At 50.7% G+C, this 26906-nt stretch overlaps 1 protein-coding gene across 2 annotated transcripts in view; it reads right to left on the reverse strand.

Annotated features, from left to right (window-relative positions):
* The window catches only part of TNS1 (tensin 1), a gene marked incomplete at its 5' end in the record, with an annotated part of 198147 nt that overhangs the window by 155472 nt on the left and 15769 nt on the right, over positions 1-26906 (reverse strand). For both annotated transcript variants that reach the window (XM_081095421.1, XM_081095422.1), the window contains 2 exons: positions 11541-11578; positions 22969-23083. In XM_081095421.1, coding sequence (XP_080951547.1) covers positions 11541-11578; positions 22969-23083 — 153 coding nt within the window. The remainder of the gene's footprint in view (positions 1-11540; positions 11579-22968; positions 23084-26906) is intronic.

Here is a 26906-nt window from a genome sequence, read left to right on the forward strand (position 1 = left end):
GGATTCGTGCACTGGCGGGGTCCCTTGGCCTGACCTGCACCCTCTCGCAATCCAGGACCCCTGGGGGGATGTCAGAGAGCCAGTTTCGGCCCAATCCCTGCAGGCCAGGCCGAGGGACCCCACCAGTGCATGAATCCGTGCACCGGGCCTCTAGTCTATACTAATAAAAGGGCAATATTCTAATTAGACCAGACGTCTTCCAAACGACCTTCCATATGTTCTTCCTGACAAAGCCGGCCTGGGCAAAGCCATCTGCCCACGGTCACAGGCGCCAGTACCTGTGGCTGTGGCCTGGGAGAAGAGAAGTTGAAGCTGCCTGCCCATGGTCTCAGGCTCCTGCGGCTGTGGCCAGCCCGAGGGACCCCCCCTACCCCGGGCACAAATTTTGTGCACCAGGCCTCTAGTATAATAATAAGAAGTAATACCATAACCAAATGGAATTTATCCCAGGAAGGCAAGGTTGTTTTAACAGCTGAAAATCAATGTATGTCAATAAATAAATATCAAGAATAAGATAAGGATTTCTGCTCTTGCCACTTCTAGTCAATAATGTAATGGTGGTACTAGCCAAGACAATTAGGTCATAAATAAATAAATAAATAAACAAACAAACAAACAAACAAACAAATGGCATCCAAATTGGAAAGAAAGAAGTAAAACTGTCTCTCTTCACAGATGACAGGATCTCTTATATAGAAAATACTAAGGAATCTAATAAATGAGTTTATCAAAGTTATAGGATAAATCATCAAATACAAAAATCAATTGTATTTCTATACTCTAGCAATGAACAACCTGAAAATGAAATTACAAAAACAGTTTCATTTAATATAGCATCAGAAGAATAAAATAGTTAGGAATAAATTTAACCAAAAAAGTTCGAAACTTACATTACTCTGGAAGCTACAAAACAAATGGAAAGACATCCCATGCTCATAGATCAGAAGACTTGATAGTGTTAAAATGGCAACACTCCCCAAATTGATCTTCAAATCAATTAATCCCCATTAGATTCTCAGCTGACTACTTTGTAGAAATTGATAAGCAGATATTAAAAGGGGATGCAGAAAAGCCAAAAAATCTTAAAAAAGAAAAACAACGTTGGAAGCTTCACATTTTCCAATTTCAAAACTTACTACAAAGCAACAGTAATTAAAATAGTGTGGTGCTTGTGTAAGGATAGACATATAGATCAATGGAATAGAATGAAGAGTCCAGAAATAAACTCTCACATCTACATTAACTGATTTTTGACAAGGTTGCCAAGATCATACTGTGGGGTAAAGAATAGGTTTTTCAACAAATTATTCTAGGACAATTGGATAGGCACATGCAAAAGAATGCAGTTGGGTCTTTACCTCATACCATATATAAAAATTAACTCAAATTGGATGAAAGACCTAATTGTAAGAACCAAAACCATAAAACTCTTAGAAGAAAACATAGAGATAAATCTTCATGACCTTGAATTTGGCAATGGATTCTTAGATATGGCACCAATAGCAAAAGTCATAAAAGAAAAAAAATGGATAAATTTCATTATCAAAATTTAAAACTTGTGCTACAAAATGAAAAAGCAACCCATAAAATGGAAAAACATATATCTCAAATCATATATCTGATGAGACTTGTATCCTCAACAAGTAAAGAACTCACACAACTCAATAAAAAAGACAATCTAATTTTTAAAATGGGCAAAAGAGTCTGAATAGATATTTCTCCATAAAACATCGTGTATAATAAAAGGCTAATATGCAAATAGACTAAACGGTGGAAAACCAGAACAACTGAACAACCAGTTGCTATGACGTGCGCTGACCACCAGGGGGCGTGTGTGGAACATGGCAGGCGTTGGCCGTGGTGGGATGGTGGAGCAGGTGAGTGGGGGCACCAGACCAAGGTGGGCTGCCAGTCACTGTCATCAGGGCGAGCCTCTGGTGGTTACTGAAAATTCTTTGCTCCTGCACACCGCAGTCTTGTCCGGCGCTCACACCTGCAGCTGGCGCCGGAGCCTCCACTCACACCCACTGCCAGTGCCCTGCCTGGCGCTGGTCCCAGTCACTTGGCGCCATCAGCAGTTGTGAGCAGTGCTGCTGGCCCTGATTGCTCTTGAGGCTTCCCCACCTCCCCCACTCCTGAGGGGTGATCGGGGCAGCAGCCACCACTCACACCCACTAATGACACCAGCCCCAATCACTCTGCGCTGTCAGCAGTTGTGAGGGGGGGCGGCGCTGTCAGCGTCAGCGCATGGGTGTGGCAGCAGCAGAAGAGGGGCTGCCAGCAGACGGGGGGGGGGGGGGAGGGGGGGGTGGTAACGGAGGGGGGGTGGTGGGAGGAGCCGGACAGGGGCGCGGAGGGTGGGCCAAGACCCACCCTGTGCTTACCGCAGCCTGGTGGCCCACAGTTCCTTCCAAGGTGCACAAATTTGTGCACTGGGCCCCTAATATACAAATAATCAATAAGCACGTGAAAAGATGCTCAAGAGCATCATTCATCAGGGACATCAAACAAAAAAACCACAATGAGTGGGGATGTAAAATGGTACAGCTATGTTATAGGCTGAATTGTGTCCCTCCCAAAAAAGGTGGGTTCTAATCCCCAGTACCTCATAATGCAACCCTATTTGGAAGTAGGGTCTTCAAGTTAATCAAGAGGTAAATTAAAATGAGGTCATTATGGTGGGCCATAATCCAATATGTGTGGTGTCCTTATAAAAATTTGGGCTCAGAGAGACAGACAGACACACAGAGAAGATGAGTGAGGACACACAGGGAAAATACCATTTGAAGACAGAGGATTGGAGTGATATACCTATAACCCAAGAAACACCGAGGAATCCCAGCACGCCACCAGAAGCTAGGAAGAGACAAGGAAGGATTCCCCTATAGTTTTCAGAGGAACAGGGCCCTGCCCACACCAGGATTATGGGCTTCTAGCCTCCAGAATTGTGAGAGAACAAATACATGTTATTTTAAGTCATACAGATTAGGGTACTTTATTACAGCACACCTAGAAAACTAATACAAGCTACTTTGGAAAACAGTTTGGCATTTCCTCAAAAAGTTAAACGTAGAATTACCATGTGACCCAGCAATTGCACTCATAGACATATACCCAAGAGAAATGAAAATGTACGTCCACACAAAAACTTGTACATGAATATCCATGACAGCATTATTCCTATTAACCAAAAGATGGAAACAACCCAGAGTCCATCAACTGGTGGTATACTTGTGCAATGGAATATTATTCGGCCATAAAAAAGGATATGCCTTGAAAACAGTTTGCTAAGTGAAAGAAGCCAGTCATGAAGATCACACATTCTATTAGCCCATTTATATGAGATCTCCAGCATAGAGAAATATGCAGAGACAGAAAGTAGATGACTGCTCAGGGCTGGGACAGGGGTCGGGGGAGGGATGGAGGGATGGAGGAGTGATAGCTATAGTGGACAGGGTTTCCTTTCCAGGTGATGAAAATGTTCTAATATTGACTGATGATGGTTACATAACACTGAATACATAAAAAAACATTGAATTGTAAACTTTAAATGGGTGAATTGTATGTGAATTATACCTCAATAAAGTTGCTACCAAAAAAAAAAAAAAGAAGAGTAAGAAAGAAGGCCCTTGACCCCAGAAAGCGTTATTACGCACTTGGCACTGTGCTCGATGCTGACCAAGACAGCAAGGACACACATGGGTCGCCGGAAGCAGCAGGCCAGCAGTTCTCAAATGTGGCTGCACAGGAGACCTACCTGGAAGATACAGTTTGCATACAATAATGCATGCCTTTTAAGTCTATAGTTCAATGAGTTTGACCAATGTATAAATCTGAATAACCACCACCACAATCAAAACAAAGAACATTTCTATCATCCAAAAATAGTTCCCTTCCATCCTTTTGCCTTCAATCTTCCCACCACCCCGGTTCCAGGAAATTCCTAATCTCCTTTTTGTCATGGGCATTTTGCCTTATGGAGAATGTCGTAAGAATGGAATCATCCAGTCCATCCTCTTGTGTATATGGCTTCTTTCGCTCAGCACAGAGCTTTTGAGATTCATCCACGATGTTGTAACACTAGTTCATTCCTTTGAATTGTCGACTAGTATTCCACTCAACAATTAAATAACGTGGAATACAAATCCTGAGCCATTCCTTTTAAATCCCCAACAGAAGATAAACAATTGAGGACAGAAAGAACCCTCTGTGACATAAGGGTGGGGACTAAGGGAAGCTTAGAACTTGCTTCTTTCAAGAGATTTTGGAGGAGAGCTGGGACCATTATATCACAATTTGCAAGTCTATCCACCTGTTATGGAATATTTGGGTTTCTCCAGTTTGGGGCTATTGTGAATAAAGCTGCTGACTATTTATGTACAAGTCTTTTTGTGGCCTCATTTCCATTTCTCCTGGGTGAACACGTTGGAGTGGAATTGCTGGGTCACATGGCAAGTATATGCTGAACCTTACAGAATGGTCAAACTGTTTTCCAGAAAGCTTCTACCATTTGACACTTCTACCAGTGGTTGTCACTTTTAAAAATCCCAAATGCACAGGTCATGCCCCAAACCAATTAAATCAGAATCTCTGGGGAGCAGGACCCAGACATTAGTATAGTATTTAAAGTACACTAAGGTGATTCTAATGTGCGGACCAGGTCTCAAATGAAGCCACAGATCTCAGGTACCCTGAGGCAAGCAAACAAGCAAAAGACACATTATATTCGCCTGCATCGTGTTCCTCACTCTTCCTTGATGATGGGGAGAGAGAAGAGGAGCAAAACATATGCAAGTATCCAGTTCTTTTGTTTGTTTGTTTAAAGTACTACATATGTCTCCTCCCCACCCCCCACTGACACACACACACACACACACACACACACACACCCGCCAAAGTATCCAGTTCTTGACACCAGTGCCCTCAGCGAGTTTTGTTGGTCTCGCAGATTCTCCTCACCTTCAGTGAGTTAGGAAAAGGCAGGAGGAATACAAAATAAAAAATATTTCTCACTTTCTGACAACTTACTTTTGAGCTTGACATTTTAGTTGGGTTATTATTCACAGTGCTCACAAGAGCACTACAAAATAGGTTCTACTGTAATCCCTGTGTTACAAATGAGGAAACTGGGGCTCAGAGAGGTGAAGCAACTTGCCCAAGGTCACACAGTCAGTTACTGATAACTCAGGATTTAAACTCAACATTCTGTCTCTAAGGCCAAAGAGCTTCAAGCTGAGCTCAGAGCATTCGATGGGGCCTGGGGCCATGAACCTCCCCCAACCCAGCTATTCCAGGCAGTAGGAAAACACAGCAAGCCTCCAACACAACTGAAAGAAGGCTGCAGGTGTGTTTATGAGAGAGCAGGAAAGGTGATGTGTTATGTGACTGAAAGGTGAGGGTTCATTATGGGATTTCCTCTTCTTTCAAGCTTAAAGAATGGGATTTAAACCCCTATAGTACAGAGTAGGAGACCAAGTCATTGCCACAGCCTCCTCCTTCCCCCCACCTGGTATTTGGGATAGGGAGGTGCCGGCCCTGGGAGGAGGGGAGGAGAGAACCAAAGGGATGGGTCATTTACCTGCCCAGCAGCTGCCTGGTCCTTTCACTGAACTCTTATCTGACCTGGAAAGCACAATGAGCATTTTGCTGGAAGGAGTTGTTACTGTCAGCGATTTCAAAACAAGGGGACAAATCAGGAGTTTAAAAAATGTTTCTCAAAAATGTATCTTGGGATTGGAGGAAATGGTGTGGGCTATGCAGGTACTCTCTGTTATCTTTGCAACTTTTTCATAATTCTAAAACAACTCAAATTAAGTCTTCTTAAAAATAACAAGTAAATGCATAGTACCTGGAGATGGCAGAATCATGTAGCAGAGCAGTGAGGAGAAAAGCCAAACAGAAGGAAATCTGCTATGTTTATACACACTGCACACGCTAAATAAAGTAGAAGACAAATCCCGGGCCATTCATTTTAAATCCCCAACAGAAGAGAAACAATTGGGGACAAATAAGAACCCTCTGGGACATAAGGGTGAGGACTAAGGGAGGCTTACAACTTGCTTCTTTCAAGAGACATCAGAGGCGCGCTGGGGAGAGGGGCTACCACGAACTGTGGTGCATTTCAGGTGCCTGACCCAGCCCCTTCTCTATATACATCTGTTTCTCTCACTGCCTCTCATTTTCTCTTCCTTTCTCACCTGCTCTCCATCCATTTACCCCAGCGCAGTGCCAGAATCATGAAGAAGGCCATTGTGCACAGAGGTCCTTAGCCAAGGTGGAGACCCTCCCTGGATCTCAACTGGGATCTGCTAAACGGGGTTACCATGAGCCCTGCCCACCCCACCTCACAGAACTGAGAAGGGGAGTGAAAATGTGTGTGCTCTGAAGTTCTGTTGTAGACACAGGTGATTCAATATTCAGAACAGGTCTGTTCATAACAGCCCAAAACTGGAAATAACCCAAACGGCAATCAACAGTAGAATGGATAGATACATGTGGTTGATTCAACACAGGGAATATAACAGAGCAATAAAAAAGAATGAACCACAAGAACACAGATGAGCCTCCCAGACATAATGTTGACTGAAATAAGCCAGACACAAGAGTAAACATATTGTATGATTCAATTTATATGAAATTTTAAAAGAGGCAAAACTAATCTCGGATGTTACAAGTAAAACCAACAATTACCTTTGGGGGGGATATTGACTTGGAGGGGAGCATATGGGCTGCTTCTGGGATGCTGGGAATGTTCTAGATCCTGCTCTGGTTCATGTATATATACCAACTGATGAATTCGTGTACTTGACAGTGTGTGAGTTATAGCCCAACTAGAAAAGGTAAATGACTACAATTACTGTTTGGAGCATCTCTGTGTGAGGAGATGGGAGGGCTTTGTGGAAGGGAATTAAAAAGTGGTTTTGCTGTTCCTTCTCTTTCCTGCTCTCATCTGTCCCTCTCCCCACCCTCTCCCTAAGTGGAACCTCTCAGTTCTCAACATTCCTTTATTCTACCCTCTTTTACTCCTTCACTGGAACCCCTACTATGGACCAGGCACTATTCTAGAAACTGAGGATGCAACGTTTCTTCTACCCTTATTGGTGCAATGAACACGTATTTAACACCCACTCTGAGCTGAGCACTGACGCCCTCCTCTACCACCACTGAGCATTTTCTCTCAAGCAGGTCCAAGTGGCGAGAAACTGGGCACAGACTCTCCAGGCTCCTTCCCAGTCTTCACCTGTGGTTCCAAAAAAAGGAGAAAGGTACCTACTATGTGCAGATGTGCATTTAATCCTCTACAACCTAGCTCACATAACTGGAAGGCAGCAGGGGTAGAGTTCAAACCCCAGGTATGTCTGATCCCCACCCCACTCCCATGGTCTCACAGGAGCCAGGTCAGCCTAGCCCTCCCTGCAGCCATCTGTGGCTGACAGCTTCTAAGATGGCACCATGGACTCTTGCTTCCAGGTATTTATGTTCTTATATAAACACCTCAGTGGGCATGGCCTGTATAACCAATCAGATATTGTAGAAATTACAGTGGTTTTTTCCAAGGCTAGGAAATAAGATATCTGGCTTCCACCTTGCTCTTTCTTGAATCGCTCACTCCAAAGAAGCCAGCGCCATGTTGTGAAGACGCTCAAGCAGGCCTGTGGAGAGGTCTGTGTGGCAAGTAAGTGAGACCTCCTGCCAAGAGCCAGCCCCGACTCACTAGCCACATGAATAAATCACCTTGAAGGTGGATTCTCCAGCCCCTGTCAGGCCTTCAAATGACTACAGGCCAGCTGGCATCTTGACTGCTACTGCATGAGACTCCAGGCCAAAACCTCCAGCTAAGCTGCTTCCAATTTCTGCCCCACAGAAACTGTATGAGATAATAAACATTAGTTGCTGCTTTAGGTTACTAATTTGGGGATACTCTGTTACATTGTATTGCTACATATAATTAAATTCAGCCCCTCTCTGAGGCATGGGTTCATGCTGTAGGAATAGTCTAAAATGGGTGGGGAGCGTCCGGCCCGGGGGCTATAGAAGGCCCACAAAATCATTTGGTCTGGCCCTGCCAAGGCATTAGGGGTGAGTTAATTAAATGCTTGACCAAATATAGCAGGCTAATTTTTAAGTTGATAATTCTGTATGGTCCAAGAATGATGTTATAAATATACATATGGCCCTTCGTCCAAGAATGATGTTATAAATATCCGAAAGGTTCCCCGCCCCCGGCCTACAAGGTGGCATATGAAGGCATCCAGAACAAGCCATTTACCGGAGTGGTGGCCAGAGTGGGCTGAACTTGAGGGGACAAGGGAGGACCAACCTCAGCAACAAATCCCCAGTGTGCTGGAGAAGAACTGTGAAATAAGAGACCAAGCAAAGAGAAATCCTGGCGCCTTCTTCCTAGAAATTTCTCGCACACTTCATCTATCATAGTACAGTAAATGGAACCACGTGCACCCAGTTATTCTGGCCAAAAACCTGAGAGAGAGATCCTTCAGCCCATTCTCTTTCTCACACCCAACATCCCATCCATCAGCCAGGCTCTGGGCTCTACCCCAGAATGCACCCCAGACCTGTCCCTTCTCACAGCCTTTCCTATGAGCACCACGACTAAGCCACCAGCTTCTCTCACTGGGCAACATCAGTGGCCTCTTGGCCCATCTCCCAGTGACTGCCTGCTCAAGGCCAGAGTGGCCTCCTTAAAGTGGAGATCTTCAGATCATGTTGCTCACGCTCAGACCCCTCCAGGGCTCACTAATCTCCACCACATCTTTCAAGCCTGACAAGCTCATCTCACCTCAGGCCTTTGCACTTGCTCTTTTCATCTCTCGGATCATCCTGTAACATCAATTGGGTCCCATCTTGCACAATACTTCCTCTGAGAAGTTTTCCTGGGCCACCTAAGCCTAAGCCCTCTCTAACCCACTGCTCTAACTCATCTCCTTATGGGATCTGTTTGCCTATTTACTGCCTAGAATGACAGTCCCACGAGTGCAAAGGCCTTATCTGTCTTGTTCACCTACAGCAGTGTCTGGCGCACAAAAAGAGCTCCGTACACATTTGCTTACCGAGTCCCATCTTGGGTAGAGGAATGGATGAGAGGGCCCCCAAATGGTTGTAAAACCCAGAGGACAGAGCTCTGCTGTGTGCTCTGAGGCTCACATCACCCTTCTCTGCAAGAGGAAAAGGCAGGCCAGTAGTAAGAGCTGTGGTTTATGGGGAGACTTCCCAGTTGGGTGGGGCTCACAGCACCAGTGGGTCCCCTTTGCTGCAGAGGAAAATCCTATAACAAGCCCCATCTGTCTGTCCAGCCACTGCCCTGCCAGTCCACCTCGCTCCTCTGGTTGGCCCTGGCTGGGCAGAGCAGTGTTGCTGAGCCTGGTGTATCCTGAGTCCCCAGCATGTGTCAGAATTGCTAGGCAGGCCACACCCCCACCCAGAAGTCACCTTTAGCACCCCTCTGTCTCCAACAGGAGGTGACTGTGCAACAGGAGGCTAACTCTGTCACGCCTCTCCGGGTCTCTGAGCCCCCCATTGGCCCTATTCAGACCCTTCACTGGCAGTACAATCATCCCCTTATCCTCTCTAACTGTATCCACTGCTGCAAGAGATGGGAAGCTAAGAGGGAAGGCAGGTGAGGATCAAAAAGAAATGTCTGCTGGTAGGCAAGAAGGGGTAATTAGAAGAAAGCGCAAGGCCCCGGGACAGATATGACTGAGGAATTACACTCCGATGCCTTGGGAAAGTCATTCAACCTTTGGGTGCCTCGGTTTCCTATGGATCTTTTGGCCTGTTTTATGCTCTGATGGAATTAAAATAATGAAATCAGATAATGCATTGAAGAGCTTTCTAAGGTCAAGGCACTGTACAAGATGTTAGAGAAACAAGTGTTGCCCAGCTGGTGTGGCTCAGTGGTTGAGCATCGACCCATGAACTAGGACATCTCCGGTTTGATCCCCAGTCAGAGCACATGCCCAGGTTACGGGCTCAATCCCCAGTAGGGGGTGTGAGGGAGGTAGCCAATCAATGTCTCTCTCTAATCGATATTTCCATCTCTCTATCCCTCCCCCTGCCTCTCTTAGTAAAAAATAACAAATAATAATGATGAAGAGAAACAAGTGCAGGAAGGGCGGTAGGGAGGAGGTCGACTGGGGAGAAGTCAGAAGGTTCTGGGATGAAGGGTGGAAAATCTCGGCTCTGGATAAAGAGAACAAGGAGGGGTATAGAGGGAGAAGCAGTAACTCAATCCCCACCGTAGGAAGCAAAGCTGAGGGAGGCAGAAAGGCGGAAGACAAGGAAGGGGCAGACACTGTGCAGATGTGCCCCCTGAGAGCCAGGCCCTCTGCACCTCTGCTAGGAGAACACTCCAACCTGGAGTGTACAGGTGGGAGATGCCCCAGCAAGGCTGTGTGCTTTGCTTGAGCAAGGTCCCGCAGGAGGAAGTGGGTTCCCTCTCAGACTGCCTGCTCCATCAGCACCCTTCTCCATGGTAACACTTGAGCTACCAACTGATACTAATCCACTGCTATGCTTCTGAGGGCCTACCCTGTGTCAGGCACTGTGCTGGACACTTCACACACATTATCCCGTCTCATCCTCGTAATAGCTTTTTCTTATTCCTGCATCCTTGAGGATGAAACAGAGGCTCAGAGAGGTTACATGACTCGGCCAAAGTCACCCAGCTAATAAGAAGGGAGAGAAAAGCAATAATAGGGAGAGTGCAAAGATTGACTGCGTCTGAAAGGGTAAGGCCAAACATCTCTACCTCCCGAGAGCTGATGGGCTGGGATGGATTATTTGGGAAGGAAATTACTCCAAGAAGCCACCACCAGCTGCTCCATCACCCCTCTGTCCTGGCCTGAGAGGTTGCAGCAGGGGTCCAGCCAGCCCCGCCCCCCAGGCCACCAATTCCTCTGGTCTTCTTGTCCAAGTTTTCCTCTCCCACCAAGATCAGCCAGGAAACACTGATGGGGGAACTGAGGACCAAGGTGGGACCTGGTCATAAAGAGAGTAGGACGGTCCTTCAGGAGGTTCCAGGACCACTGCGACCTTGACCTGCACCCCTTTCCCACCTCATCCTCACTTCCCCTACCTCTGCCTTTTGCACTCCAGGTCTGGCGATTGCGACCCCTCCCGAGTTTTTCTAAGCTGCCCAAATCAGACCAACCAGGGCTCTGCGCCACACGCAGAACTGAAATGCATCCCCTCCCCCTCGACGCCCCCACCCTCCCAGAGAACTAGGAGAAATACCTCCGAAGACCCCTCTCTCGGAGCTCAGTCTCCACCAGCAACCTCCAGGAGCGAGAGAATGGGAGCCGCACCCCCCACCCAGATTCAACTCGCTCCCCCCTCCCCCCTCCCCACCCCCATGCCGTCGCCTTCACCTTGACCTGAGCCGGCTCCTGCCCCAAGCTTTGCATAAACAAAGAGAGGAGGAAGGGACGACCCCAGCACCGCCCGCCCCACCGGAGCCCCCTCTCCAGTCCAGGGACCCGAGCCCGTCAGTCGCTGAGCCCCCGTGGGGGCCCGCGGCCCCTTACCTTGGCCTGGCATTTCCGATGACAGGAGAAGCTGCAGACTGCAAGAGAGCGAGACACAGAAAGAAAGTTTAGCCGCGAGGTATGAAATGGAAACTCCGGCGCAATCTCCTCCCACCCCGCCTGCAATCGCGCTCGGAAGGGAAGGAGGGGAGGAGGGGCTCAGGGAGGAGGGGGCGGCGGGGGCGGCGGCCGCAGCTCCCCCAGGGCCTGCGGGGCGGGACGCCGTGACTGCGGACCCGCGGGCTGGGCAGAGCCTACCCCAGGGCCAGGGCCCCTCCTGCGGGCGTGGGAAGATCGGAGGAGCAGGGGGAGGGGAGGGGACCTAATCCCCTGCTGGATCCTGGCTAGGTCCAGAGGTGGCCAGGACCCAGGCAGGACCCGCGCCAAGGAGTAAGAGGGGCCTTCTCCCCTTACACACACCCAGCAGGCAGCCGGCACCCGGAACCACCCTCACACTCACTCACCCCCAGAGTCACACAGACCCAATTCATGGTGCGGAAGAGGGCCCGTGCACATATACACACACATTCACAGCCATACACACTCTCTCATAACCACATACACCCATACTACACCCATGCAACCCACGCACTCAGCCATACAGGCACACATAGCCATACACATACATACATATAGCCTCACACAGGCACACCCAGTACCCAAGGAGAAACCTCTGACTGGGGTGGCGGGGGGCGGGGGGGGGGGGGGTGAACAACACACACGCAATTTCATAGCAGACCCTCAGAGTGCAGCAGTCGGACAGACATGTGGACAGATGCTCACACAGCATGACTTGAAACACACACACACACACACACACACACACACACACACACACACAGAATTTGCTCCCCCCTCCTACCACCAGAAGCTGGAATCAAATTTCCTAAGGGGTTCCCTCAGCCTGGAATGTCCCAGCCCTGCCTGCTCCACCCCCAAGGCCCTCCACCCAAGGGCTTGGTGGGCCCCTCCCACCAGGTCCCACAGATTGGGTGCGCAGTCCTGAGCTGAGCTTCTGTACTGACTTGGCCTTATTGGCTGCCCAGTACCTGCTGAGGCAGGTGGGTTGGGGACACTGGAAAGGGGGAGGCTGGAGAGCTGCCCTGACTCCAAATCCTGGACAGCCACAGCCCCTGGCTACAGCCAGCTGTCCAGGCCGCCCCAACCTGATTCTCAACAGTACGCAGAAGGAGACACGGAGGCACAGATGAAGGCCCAGAGCTTCCCAAAGAGGTTCTGGGGCTCCCCAAACTAAGGCTTCTGATTTGTCTGTGAGTGTGGGGTTTGGGGAAGAGCTGGGAGGCACAGTGGATGGAGACTGGGATGTGACCTTGGCACTGGGCCCTACCCTGGGACCATGTTCTCCCAGAGCCTAGTCCTGGCCCCAGCTCAGGCATATGACTCAGCCAGTGCTGAGCAAGGCTTTCCTGACCCCACCAGCCAGCCCAGCTCAGAGACGCCTCCACCCCGGCCACGTCAGGACATAGCCGCCCTGGCCACCCAAGTAAAGTCATGCCCATCTGGCCAGCTTTTCAACTTCTCTCCCCCCCCCCCCCAACACCCCCACTGGCCCAGGTGGCAGCACCCCTCCAGAAGGTGTTTCCATTTTGACAGCAGCAGTCCCATCCTCTATGCCGTCTTTTCTGGCCCTGGAATGTGGAATTGAGAGCCTCAGGCCTTGTGGCCTGAGCTTCGACTTGGCTCTCCCAGCCAGGCTAGTCCCCCACCCAGCACTGCCTCCAGCCAGAGGGACCTTTCCCCATCCTCCTCTAATCAAACCCCAGGCCTTCCAGAATAAGTCCTGGGCCCTCCTCTGGAGGCCTCGCTCACTATCCCCCACCTTCTACTAGGTATTATCACAGAGGACACACCTCCTGCCACTACCTTGCTTCCTAGGGTGTGGGCCTTCAAGGGAAGGGTCTCTCTCTAATGCACGCGCACACTACACAAAGCCTGGCACTCAGTAGAGGCTTAGATGTTGGCTGAGTTGGACCTGACTGAAGAGCTCCCTGAGTTTATGTGCACCCCCACTGAATCATGCCCACCACCACATTTTTTTCCTGAGCCACAACCCTCCCCCGAACATATTATATTCAACCACAGAGGCATCCCTAAGTGTCCACTCTGGGCCTCCCAACCCCAGTTTAGCCACAATGAGCACAAGGGAAGCCAGGCCTCCATCTCCCTCCAGTGTCCTTCTGACAGTTCCAGTGCACTAAGCTCTTGCCTACCTCAGTGCCTTCATACTTGCTGTTCTAGCTGCCTGGATGCTCTCCCTCAGTCCAGCTCTCCATTGTTCACTAAGCCAAATCCTTCTTTTATTCTGGAAGCCCCTGAAAGCCATCTCCTCAAAGAGGCTTTCCCAGACAACCCAAATTACAGTAGGCTTCCCCATTATTCTTTATCAGCAGCACCCTGATCATTTGTTTCTTGGCACGGCTCACAATCTGAAGTCATTTGGGTAATGTCCGTTTCACGTATGTATAGTGGATCTCCCCACACTAGACTTGTGAGGGCAGGAGTATGCCTGTCTCACTCACACCGTATCGCACTACCTAGAACAGTGTTTGCTCTAGGCCCACAGCACCACACAGCATCTTTGTGCAAATGAGAAAAGGTCTCCCCTCTGGGTTGACCAGCTGTATGGATACACAGCTGAGTACAGTGTCCTTGTGGGAACAGCAAAAAGGTATTTATTCTCTATGGGGACCCAGCCTTGTACCTGGGTTCATGGCTTGGTGAGCATGGGCTGATTCCAAGAGCTCTCTTTGGAGCCTTTGGCACTGAATGGCCTACGTGACCATACAGGGAGCCCTGCTTGTCACACAGTGGGCAGACACTCAACAAGCGCCCTTGAATGGAGGGCAGATGGAGAAATCATTGGGCAATTGCAGTGCAATGGGCTGAATGCTCCCTGTGTGCTGGAATGCAGAACTTGTCCTGGAAAGTGAGGAGTGAGGAAAGACCTCCCCCTGGCCCCCGCCCAGAAGACAGAAGCTCAGCAAACTGAACTCAAGTGACAGGTGTGGCCAAGCCCTGGAGGACAGAGTTTTACACCTTCAGGCCTGCCTGGCGTGGCTCAGTGATTGAGCGTTGACCTATGAATCAGAAGGTCACGGTTTGATTCCCAGTCAGGGCACATGCCTGGGTTGCGGGCTCAATCCCCAGTGTGGGGCATGCAGGAGGCAGCCAATCAATGTTATCGCTCCCTCTCTGAAATTAATAAATATATATATTAAAAAAGAAGAAGAAGAAGCACCTGCCCTCAGTCCCCCAGGAGACTCTCTTGCCCTGGGCCCCTCTAGGGAAGGTACCTTTACATCTTAGTCACCTTTCTCAGGGCTTCTCCCAAGGGCAGCATTTCCTGCTCCAATGTGCATCCTCCTGCTACAGTTTGAAACTTGGCCCTGCCATTCTGCACATGTGTTACAGAAAGGGAAACTATGGCAGCCAGCCTCCAGGGTGGCCCCGGTGTTTCTCACCTCCTGGTGTGCACACCCATCTGTAGTCCGCTCCCATGATGAATAGGGCTGGTTTGTGTACCCACTCGGATATTGGAGAAATGATGATGTGTGACTTCTGAGGTTGTCATCAGAGGATGTCACTGTGGCTTCAGCCGTGGTCTCCTGGATCACTCACTCTGGAGGAAGCCAGTTATGTCATGAGGACACTCAAGCAGCCACGTGGAGAGGGCCATGTGGTAGACAGCGAAGGCCTCCTGCCACCAGCCAGGGCCAACTTGGCTGGCATATGACAGCGTCCCGTAGAAGTGAATTCCCCAGCCCCAGTCAGGCCCTCAGGTGTCTGCACCCCAGCTGACGTCTTGACTGCAACTTTATGCGACACCCAGGGTCCAAACCCAGCTAGGTCACTCATGAATCCCTGACTCCGAGAAACTTGTGAGGTCATAATTTTGTGTTAATTTTAAACTGCTAAGCTTCGGGGTAATTTGTTACACAGCTAAAGATAACTAATGCAGAAACCAGAGCACAGGTTCCCTCAGAAAGCAAGCAGACAAAAGGTGATGCTGGGAACTGAGAACAGATGCCATTTCCTGAGTCCTTCCTTGCACCCTGGGTACCAGCATGCCCCTTTCTATAACTCCTTCTTCCCTGTCCTGACCCTGCCAAGAAATCTGTCATCATGGCTCAGAAAGTAACTCCAAAGAGGCTGTTGAATCTCAAACATCCTCCCCAGCCCACCACTGTACCAGTTCAGGCCAATTATCTTTCCTCCAGCCTATCTCTCTTCGATCCACAGACTTACAGACCATTCTCAAGTGCAAACTGATCATGTCACCAGCTTAGAAGCCTCTGTCCAGCTCCTCAGCATATCTACCTGGACTTGTGTGGCCTGGTCTTGCCTCCATCTCCAGCTGCTGCCTCAAAGAGATCTGTTCCTGCCATACCAAGTTCCCCAGAAGAACGTTAAGTCTGCAAAAAGCAGACTCATAAACATCCTTCAAGGCCCAATTCAAAAGGCCCCTCTCTGGGTAGTCGGGCATTCAAAGATGGTCCCTCCCTCCTCTGTTCTCCCATATCCCTCAGCGCACACCCCTTGGAAAGCTCTTGACACCTCGAGGACTAAGTAATCCTTTATGATTTGTTCTCTCTCACATCCAACTGCTGCTCTAAGGAAGGGAGATCCTGTTCAACTCTACCGCTTGGAATCCTGCCCCCCACCGCCCTCCCCCCCTCCTGCCCCCCAGCTGATGGTCTGACGTACAGGTGAGACTCAATAAATATGCAGTAAATTTCAAACTGGAAGGATTCTCTCCGGGCGAATCCCCTGAGACCAGGGCTGACATTGTGGGGTAATGGGATAGATATGAAGGAGGGTGGGAGAGCCCCCCTCTTCATTCAGCTCCAGCCCCTGCTGGGAGAGGGCCAGTAAGGCCCATGGTCAGTGTTCCCTGAGTGTTTTAGTACAAACACCGCTTATGCTCAAGCCTGGTAAGGGGGTGGGGAGACTAAGGGACTACATTAATCCTTCATCCATTCATCACTGGTCCTGCTGGCTGCGTGTAGACTGGCTCTCAGCTCAGAAGATCACACCCTAGCTCTGTGATCTGGGGCAAGTTACTCAACCACTCTGATCCTTCATTTCCACATCTAGACAATGGGGGTCCTAACAGCATCCACCTCACAGGGTTGTTGTGAGAATTAAATGAGTTAATATGTGTGGTTGGCCCAGAGCCTGCTTTCTATAAGATGCTGTTAGCAGCAGCATCTTCATTGTGTTCGTTGCCGGCATTATTACACAGAAGAGCCGCCCCCCCCACCCCCCCCCCGAGTCAGGAGACCTGGGTTCCAGGCCTGACTGCTACACAGGCTGTGTGACCTGAAGCAAGTCACTCCCCATCTCTGGGCCTCAGACTCCAGCTCAGAAAATAAGGCATTCAACTGGCACCTCCACCTGCATCCTTGTCTTCATTGGCTGGATCAATGTTTAAAACACAAAGACTTTTTCTTAGTTGGAATGCCTTTGACAGAGCAGCACAGGGTCCTCACCACGCCCTGCTGTCTCACACTCCTTTGCCAGCACTACCCCTGAAGGCCCTTGTGTTCCCGCCCCTGGAACAGATGGTCTCCACGCACTCTTCCAGCTGTGAGAGCCCAGCCTCCCCCTCCTGGCGTCCCTTAACACTTCTCAGGATCAACCTCACCTGAGTGGACGGTGGCCTCCCCCAGTTCCGAAGGAAGGTGGTGGCCTCTCAAGACAGTGGCCCTGCAAGATGAAGCCCCCTAGGGAGCGACCCTGTCAAACCAAAGCTCGTGGAGCCGTGGGAGCCCCATCTCCACCCATGGGTGTCAACATTGCCCCCGTGCAGCGCACAGCAGCTGGCCTGAGAGGGCACTGGAAACCCCACTGTGGGGAGAGTTACCTGTTGGGCACAGAACTCCACCCCCAGCCCCAGCCCTTGGCCAGCTTCTGCCTCACTAGACTTCGTATACTCTGTCCTGGAGTGGTTTCCTGCCTCTCGGGAACACAGGAAGCCGACATTGTTGGGATCTAAATGGCCTTTTCCTCCTGGCCTCGGGTCAGAAAATGAGCACAGAGCCTCGGTGTGCACCTGAGCCCAGAGCTGAGGCCCACACTCCGGGCCCACCTCAGCTCCTTCCCCAGCTGCCCACCTGCCCACAGGGCCTCACAGCCCTGCCCTTCCCTACTCATCTTCACGCTGTCCTGGAGGTGTGTAATAGTTTATATCATGTATCAACTTGGCTAGGCCATGCATGGTACCTGGTATTTGTTCAACATTATCCTAGATGTTTCTGTGAAAGGGTATTTCTGGGGGGGTGGGGATAAGATTAACATTTAAATCAGCAGACACTAAGTAAAGCCATTACCTTCCAGAATGTAGGTGGGCCTCATCCAATCAGTTGAAGGCCTAGATACAACAAATGGCTGATCTCTCCAAGCAAGAGGGAATTCTGTCAGCAGACTGGTTTTGAACTCAAATGGCAACTCTTCCCTGGGTCCCTAGCCTAACGGCCTACCCTGCAGATGTTGGGCTTGCCAAGCCTCCACCATGGCATGAGCCAATTCTGTATAATAAATACCTGCCCATCCATCCATCCACCCACCCACACATCCTGTGAGTTGTTTCTCTGGAGAACCCTGACTCTTACAAGGTGTCTCAGGGCAGTGGGCATGGTGTGGTTCTGAAGTTGGAGCAAGAAGAAACCTGTAGATGGTCCCATCCAGTAGTTTTCAAACTTTTATTTTTGCAGCCTATCTCTCTTTCAGATGAGCTCAATGAGGAATCTCAATGATATTCGTTCATATTTATTTAATACTTGTTATAAGCCAGGCCCTGTTCCGAGCACTTTGTTATCTCATTTAATCCCTGCAGTTACCGGAGGAAGGAGTCCTGCTGCATGTCCCATTTTAAAGGGCAGGTAACCAAGGCTCAGAGAGGTGGAGCAATCTGCCCAAGCTCTTACTGGTAAGGGGCAAAGCTGGGATTTAAATCCAGGATGTCTGAGCCAAGTGCAAGACCACCACACCATCCTACCTTTGAATATATTTAACTCCTAAAACCCAAGCTGCTTTGGTTGAAGTGTGCAGGTGTTTCAAGGCCTCAGCCCCTTAAGCTTTTCCTTGGGTTTCCCCTTTTCCCTTTCCTCTCAGGCCTCTAAAGTAGCTCCAAAGAACACATCTCCTTTCAAACCCATTTGGAACCTCTGATCTAGTCCAGCTCCTCCTTTAGAGAAATGGGAAAGCCAGTCCCAGAGAGGTTAAGTGTCTCACCACAGTCACACAGCAAGGCTGCCTCTGATGACTCCAAGGAGGTCCTCAGACACAGGGGAGAATCTGGAACCCCCGGTGAAGTAAGAGGAAGAAGGAAGAGCTCCTGAACCAAGGTTTCTCCAAATCCAACCAGTGAGGGCTTCTGGGTAGACTTGTCCCATTAAGGGCTGGATTGTCCTCCCCAGGTACATCCCACTCTGAGGAAGCTTCCTCCATCTTCCAGGCTGACTAGAGGCATTGAGAAAGGAAGTAGTCTACGTCTGGGTCTCAGACCAGGTCCACATGGCAGCCCTTGGGCCCTTGAGCCCTTGAGCTGGTATTCTGGTCTCTTCCATCGAGTTTCAGCCTAGTGGGAGGCTAGTGCCCTTGAGCAAGGCCCTAGACCCCTTAATGCACTGCCCCCAGGACCTGTGGGAAACCCACTGTTTGAAGTAAGGAACTCCTACACATCCCTCAAGACCCAGCCTACATAGGCCCACCCTGCTAAAGCCTGACAGGAAAATCTCTGCTAAGTCAGAGACAACCTTTCTTGCATACCTCTGTGTCAGCTTTGCCACCGTGTTCTGAGATCGGCTGGTGGCATGTCTGTCTTCCCAGGTCAGGGGCTGGGTCTTGGCACCCGTACCTGACACAGCATCCAGCCTAGAGGGCGCTCAGTTCATCACTGTGCCTGCAAGTGAATCAGCACCTGCACTGGGAGACTTGTCCAGCCTATGCAGACTCCAGCAGGGAGTTTTCAGGCCCTCCCACTGTCTGGCCCAGACCCTTGTCTGTAGATGAGGAAACCGAGGCCTGAACAGGGAAGTGACTTCTGAAGTCACAACAGCTGTGTGAGTGCCAAGGCCAGAAATAGAGCCCGGGCACTGACAAAGGCCCTGGGCCATTGTCCCATCCACCTCTGCCCCACTCACACCAGTACTCATTTACAGCCACTCACAGAGCCTTGGTGTTTCCCACCATAACCCCCTACGGGGCAAGGACAGGGTTTATTATTAACCCCGTGGTGCACGGGAGGACACAGGCTCAGTGAGGTAGAAGACTGGCTGAGGACTCACGGAGACCTCATCGCCTATATCTACCTGTCATACTTACACCCACATGTCTCACCACCTTCGTTCTTCACCTGCCTCGTTGGTCCTTGAGTCCTCTCCCTTCCCTGCCTGGTCTCGCACCTCACCCCCTCAGCCATATTGCATTGAACAGTGAAGTGCAGGAGGGTGAGAAGTGGAAGAACCATCGAGGTTATGGAGCAGGGTGGCCAGAGGGGACGGGACGAATGCCCCAGCCTCTCAAGTTCTAGCAAAGTGTTCTCGCTGCCCCCGCCTGCAGCCACATTCCCCTCAGCAGCGCAAGCTTTGGGAAGACTATAAATCCGAGGCTTGATGTTCTATACACCCCACCCACCCACTGCCCCTGGCTGCTAATCCAGAGGGTTACCACGTGATAGCCCGAGACTTGAAATGAAGACTGGAAGAGGAACCAACAAACCCTTTGGGTTGGGCTTGGTAAATAAAATGTGGCTTGGATTTTAGTCCACGACTGCCCCCTCAACCAGGGGACCACTCTTACCTGGTAGCCCTGGATGAATGGACCGACAGAGGGGGAGGGAAGGAAGGAGGAAGAGGTGGATGGATAAGGGGCCTAACCATCTCATACCACCACAACCTCATGGTTCCAAAGCACAGAGAGTGGGCCCGCTCGTTCAGCTCCTACCAGTAAGCCCAAGTGATCCCAACCCTGCCTCCAGGCCTGGTGACCCCGGCCCTCTTACTGACGACCCTCCCTTGCTGGGCTCACCCCTGGCCCTTATGTGGCCCAGTCCTGACACCTGGTGGTGCCTCTGGAGTGTGGCCCTGGCTTTCTTCCCACTTCTCACTAACTCACCCAGAGCTGCCAAACCAGCCTGGCAGCTCACTGGCCACCTCACCTCCACACCAGGTTAACACCCGGCAGAACCAGGTGAAACTGGGGGCATCCCTGCTCACCTTGGGAGCCTTCCATTCACCTGGGGTCAAATTCCCTCCTCAACCTGGACCCTCGAGCCAGGTCAACTGGGAAGCGTAGGACTACAGACTATCACAGAACATAAGACCAGAAATGTGCCGGTCTCACAGTGAGTGTGCTGGGACTTCCTTCTACCCCACCCCTTGCTGCCTCCTTTCAGCACAGCTGTGGGAGTCCCTGGGGTGAAGGGAAGGCACACTGGGGAAGGAAGGAAGGAAGGAAGGAACTGGGGGGAGGGTCAAGGGCTAACTTAAGCAGGTTCTCGGGTGGGGTGGTGATACAAGCAAAATACAAGAACCCACCCTCAGCAATTCCTTCCAGACTTCACCCAACTCCCACCCTAAACCACCGCCCGACCAGCCAGAACTCTTAGGAGGAGGGTGACACCATGTGGCTGATTTTGGTATTGCAAAAGTTCCCATTGGCCCCCTACACTCAACCCCTCTTCCATTAAAGGCTTTATAGCCCTTTGCCTATGGCCCTCCACATACAATCACACACACACACACACTCACACACTTCGATACACCCACTTCACCCTCCGACATCAGCTGAAACTCCTGGTCAGAAGCCTTCCCTCCTCCAAAGAGCATACACCCTGAAAACCCCACACTGGCCTAGCAGCTGTGTGCCTTGCCAAGAGATTTACTTACTCTGAGCCTTGGTTTCATCTGTAAAACAGATGCCATGAGCAATATATGGGAGCATGCATGCAAGCCATCTAATTTTAAGTGCTTCAACAATTGTTCACTAGGCTCTGCTGCCCAGCCTCCCAGCTCCACTAGGACGCTGATATGAAGGGAAGAAAGGAGAGAGTCCAGGTGGAGTAAAGGTGCCAGGGCAGGCAGGAACCCAGCCCCTTTGGCATACCTGGCATACTTGGCATTTCAGGGACTCTGCAAGGTGCAGCTGGTTTAAGTATGGACTTGGGGGATGAGGAGAGATGGGTCGGAGAGCTGGCAAGGGGTGGGTCCTGCCAGGCTCGCAGCCATGAGAAGGGGTTTGTCCTTTGTCTAGAGCAGTGGTTCTCAACCTTCCTAATGCTGCGACCCTTTAATACAGTTCCTCATGTAGTGGTGACCCCCAACCACAAAATTATTTTCATTGCTACTTCATAACTATAATTTTGCTACTGTTATGAATTGTAATGTAAATATCTGATATGCAGGATGTATTTTCATGGTTACAAATTGAAAATAATTAAAGCATAGTGATTAATCACAAAAACAATACGTAATTATATATGTGTTTTCCGATGGTCTTAGGCGACCCCTGTGAAAGGGTCGTTCAACCCCCAAAGGGGTCGCGACCCACAGGTTGAGAACCGCTGCTCTAGAGGGTAGTGCGGGCCCAAGGCTTTACCAGGGAACTGACATAACTAGGTCTATATTGAGTCCCCCTGCAAGCTGTCAGGGAGGGTGGATTAGAGAGGTGGGTCAGGAAACAGGAGGCAAAGGGGCCACAGTCGGTCGTCCAGGTGAGAAATGCCGGCAGCCTATAGGGCTGCAGAGCAGCTCAGTGACTCAGTTGACTGATGGGAGATGGGGGTGAAGGAGAAGGAGGCATGTGGGGGAGGGGGGGAAACTGGGTAGGTCATGGTGTCAGTCGCCGAGATTGGGTACAGGGGTCTCCTGCTGATTTCACTGTGTGATGTGGGCCAAGACACTGACTTCTGGCATCAGTGACAGCCAAACACCAGGCTATTCTAGGAAATCATGAGAACAATGATTGAAAAGCCTGTCAGCCAGCAGCCTCCCCCCCCCCACCACCCCTAAGTCTGATTGGGGCCTCTTAAACTCACCCCTGAGCTGCCACAAGGGAAGGACTGTGGCTTGGTGTCTTTGTAGGACTGCCGGTGCCGGGCACACAATACTCACACACCTTCCACACACCATCCATGTGCCAACTCCACTTGCCCCACACACACCTTCCACATGCCATTTGCTCATGGTACACCAGTCATCCATGCACAGGCTACATGCCACATACCAGCCACACACATCCACATGCTTGCCATCTGGTGTGCTCTGCATCACCCCCCAAATGAGTACCAGGCACCAGGTGGAGACCCCAAAGAAATCCGCAAAGCCAAGTCCCAGCCTGACTGGGTCTTGGCTTTCTCATTCCCAGGAAGACATGCCCCCACCCCCCTGCCCCATTAGCTGCTCACCTTTGCAGGTGCAACCCTCCCGGGTGATGACCTGCCGGCAGATTCCACAGGGCTTCACCTTCTTGAAGGTCTTCACCTTGAAGTGGTGAGTCTTGGGGGCCTCCAGATCCTCTGGCTGTGGGAGGAAAGGCACAGTGATCAGCCCTGGCAGCAGGCTGGGGTCCCAGGAGAGGAGTGAGGGGGGTGGGGAAGACATAGGCAAGGACTAGGGAAAGGGAGAGGCAAGAGCCCTTTCGGGTGTCACAGGCCTGAGCCTGTTTCTGGGAGGAGGTGCCCAGGGAAGGAGAAAGCTGTGGGTGGGACCCAGACTCCAGGTGGGGTCAGCGTACTGAGGCTTAGAAGACAACTGCAGACCCCAGCAGCTGGGGACCACAGGCCCCTCCATGGTTTCTTAATCACTTTTTTTAATTTACCTTATTAACAAAGTACACTCATTTAAATGTATTGCTCGATACCAATTTTACACATGTATGCCCCATGGACCACACCCCAGAAGGTTCCCTCATGGCCATCCCGTTCACTATCCTCCCCAAGTAAAGACCAAAGATTCACTTTGACAGACTTTTAAACTTCACATGAATGGAATTATACCTATGTACTCATGCCTGGCCTCTTTCGTGCAGTCCTATTCTGTGAGGCTCACCCGTGTGGTTGGTTACACAGAGCAGTAGCTCCTCCTTTTCATTGCTGTGTAGTACTCCATTGACTAGAGCTTATTCCTTTATCCATCTACTGTTGATAGTCCTTAACTTTTTATTTTTAATATATTTTATTGATTTTTTACAGAGAGGAAGGGAGAGGGACAGAGAGTTAGAAACATCGATGAGAGTGAAACATCAATCAGCTGCCTCCTGCACACCCCCTACTGGGGATGTGTTCACAACCAAGGTACATGCCCTTGACTGGAATCGAACCTGGGACCCTTCAGTCCGCAGGCCAAAGCTCTATCCACTGAGCCAAACCAGTCACAGCAATAGTCCTTAACTTTTACCCGTGTGCACAGAATGCCATGCCCCTCAGTTCCCTCTCACCCTCACTACCATCCCCTGCCCCAGCCCAGAAGTCTTCTTCCACCTTTATTTTTATTTTCGATTCTTTATATTAGGAAGATCTCAGTATGTTAAATATTCTATTTAAAGCTATACCACCACACATCATATGAGAGGCAGGCTAGCAGTCCAAGCCTTCTCTATATCTGACCTACCGTGAGCTCCTGGACCAGTCAATCACCCTCCCACCAAAACCGGGGGCATCACAAGGTGGGGCACCACACCCCTGGAGCTCTGACAGTCTGTCCTTTGTAACAACATATAGGCACACACCCTGGGAGCAAGCCCTGCACCCCCGCTGCTAAGAACCACCCTCCTCCCGCTTGAGGTCCCCCATTCAGAGGACTCCCCAGAGAAGTCATCCCTGCCTGCAGGCTCCATTCCTCTCCGAGGCGCCTCACTGTGGTGTCTAAGCTGGTCCACTCCCCTGCTCCAGCAGCAGGGGCCACAGAAAACAGACACTGCAGCTCCCTCCTTCCCTCTCCCAGGCACAGAGCTTCCAACACTGTCCGCACGCACGTGGACACACACAGAGACGCGGTCACAGACCCTGCAGCTCCAGGGAGGGGGTTCTGCTCTTCCAAGTCCCCTCTCGAACCCTGCCCCAGGGCCTCCCAGCTCCAGGACGGGGCTGGAGGGGGCAACCTGTCCAGAGCAGGAACGGTGACAGTCTCACACACCCAGCATGTCCAGGACTCCTATCTGAAGACGCTGTAGTGGTGAGTCCTGGGGAAGAGACTGAGCCATGAGAGACACAGAGAAAAACAGACAAAATGAGAGAGAGACAGAAAGCCAGAGTAACAAAGATAGAGAGAGACTGTGGAGGGGAGAGAGAGAGAGAGAGAGAGAGAGAGAGAGAGAGAGAGAAGACAAGACAAAGACAGAGTGAACAGAGACAGACAAAGAGACAGACAGAGAGAAGACAGAGAAAAGCCACAGGGAGTCAGACCGAGAGGAGAAAGAAGACCAAGATAAAGGCAGAGACAAAGAAAAAGACCAACAAGCCCACACAGAGGACGTGGTAGATTAGATAGACACACACACAGACTCTAAAGGGAGCCGGAGAATCAAAGGGGCACAGACAGACAAAAGGACACAGGAGCCAGCTTGAAGGGGCCCCCAAAGACTAAATCGGGGAAGATCTGAGCATCAAAATACATAAGACAGGAATGGCTTAAATGAACCCATTCTGATATGTGAAATAATTGGATAAATGGAAAGATGAGGAACAGGGAATTTATAAGACTCAAAGCACCTCCCCACATCATACTTGTAAATTACCAGGGGGAAATGTAACTTTTCCTGGCAGACTCCACTTCAATCAAGTGATCAAAGGTACCGGCACCAGTGGTTGTGTGCCACAGGGGACATACAGAGAACGAGCATCGCTTCTGCCACATTCCTGCCAAAGAGACACCAGCCCAAGCGAATCACGAGGGAACATCAGCCCAGCCCAAATTGAGGGACAGTCTACCAATCCACGGCTTGGACTACTCAAAAGTGACAAGGTCGTGAAAGCGGAGGAAAGACGGGGTGGATGTCCAGACTGAAGGAGACTGAAGAGGTGCGACAGCCAAATGCAATGGCTGCTTCTGAACTGGATTCCTTCCATGCCAGGAAGGACATCATTGGCCATCTTATCGGAGGACGAGATGGTAGTCACATATCAATGTCAGTTTCCTGACTTTGATGGCTGTGTTGGGTTAGGCAGGGGAAAGTCCTTGTAGGAACATCAGGGAAGCATTTAGGGGTGGTAGGCATCGTGTCAGCAACTTACTCTCAAATAGCTCAAGGAAAAAGAAGGTCGCCCCGGCCACATGCCAGGCGGCTCAGTCGGTTGGAATGCCGTCCTGTGCCCCCAAAAGGTTGTGGGTTTGATCCCCGGTAGAGCAACCGATCAATGTTTCTTCTCATATCTCTCTCTCTCTCTCTCTCTCTCTCTCTCTCTCTCTCTCTCTCTCTCTCTCTCTCTCTCTCTCTCTCTCTCTCTCTCTCTCTCTCTCTCTCTCTCTCTCTCTCTCTCTCTCTCTCTCTCTCTCTCTCTCTCTCTGTAAGCATGTCCCTGGGTGAGGATTATAAAAATAAACATATCCTCAGATGAGAATTTTTTTAAAAGGGTCTTTGCATTGCATTTGCAACTTTTCTGAAGTTTGATATTGTCTCAAAATTTAAAGAGACAGGCAGATGGCGGAAGACAGACAGGAGCAGAGGCAAAGCCTGGGGAGAGGTGGGGAGCAGAGAGTGGAAGGGACAGGCATGGGTGCCAGGAGCCCAGCAGTGTCCTCTGGTGGCTGGGCCAGGCAGCAAGGCCTGGGTCTGAGATGCCAGAGAGCTGGGTTTTAGGAGCGGAGCTTCCAGCTTCCTCTGGGGTGGGTGAGCGTGAGGGCAGAGCACTGCTCAGCCCTGGCCTCACTCAGTGTCCCCATGCCACCAGGAGGGGCAGGAAGTCCCTGCATGCTGAGGTCTCACCAGCCCATTTTCCCATCTCAGCTCCTGGCTGGCAGCCTCCAGGAGATCTCTGTCGCAGACATTCCAGGGAGGGGGCCCAGCCCAATGTCAACTGCAGCAGCCCAGGCCTGGGGTGAGAGGATGGGCAGGGAGGGGACTTGGGGTTCCATTTAAGGCCTGTGTGAAGAGGCAGGCTTTCAGCTCCAGGTCAATCAGCTCAGCCCTACTCTGGCACCTCCAAGCCCGCCCTTCCCACCCCACTAAGTCAGGCAGAACTCCCTGTTCCCAGCTTACATCCAGACTTCTCTGCCTACACCCCAAATCCAGGCCTTCCCCCAAAGCCCGGGGAAAGAGGCCTCCTCCCAAAGCCTAGCTGGGCCAGTGGAATCTCATGAAAGAGGGTCCTGGCCGCCCCGTGAACAGATGGGGAGCAGGCGGAAC

Source organism: Myotis nattereri, assembly GCF_964212035.1.
Source record: "Myotis nattereri genome assembly, chromosome: 7".
Classification (NCBI taxonomy): Eukaryota; Metazoa; Chordata; class Mammalia; order Chiroptera; family Vespertilionidae; genus Myotis; species Myotis nattereri.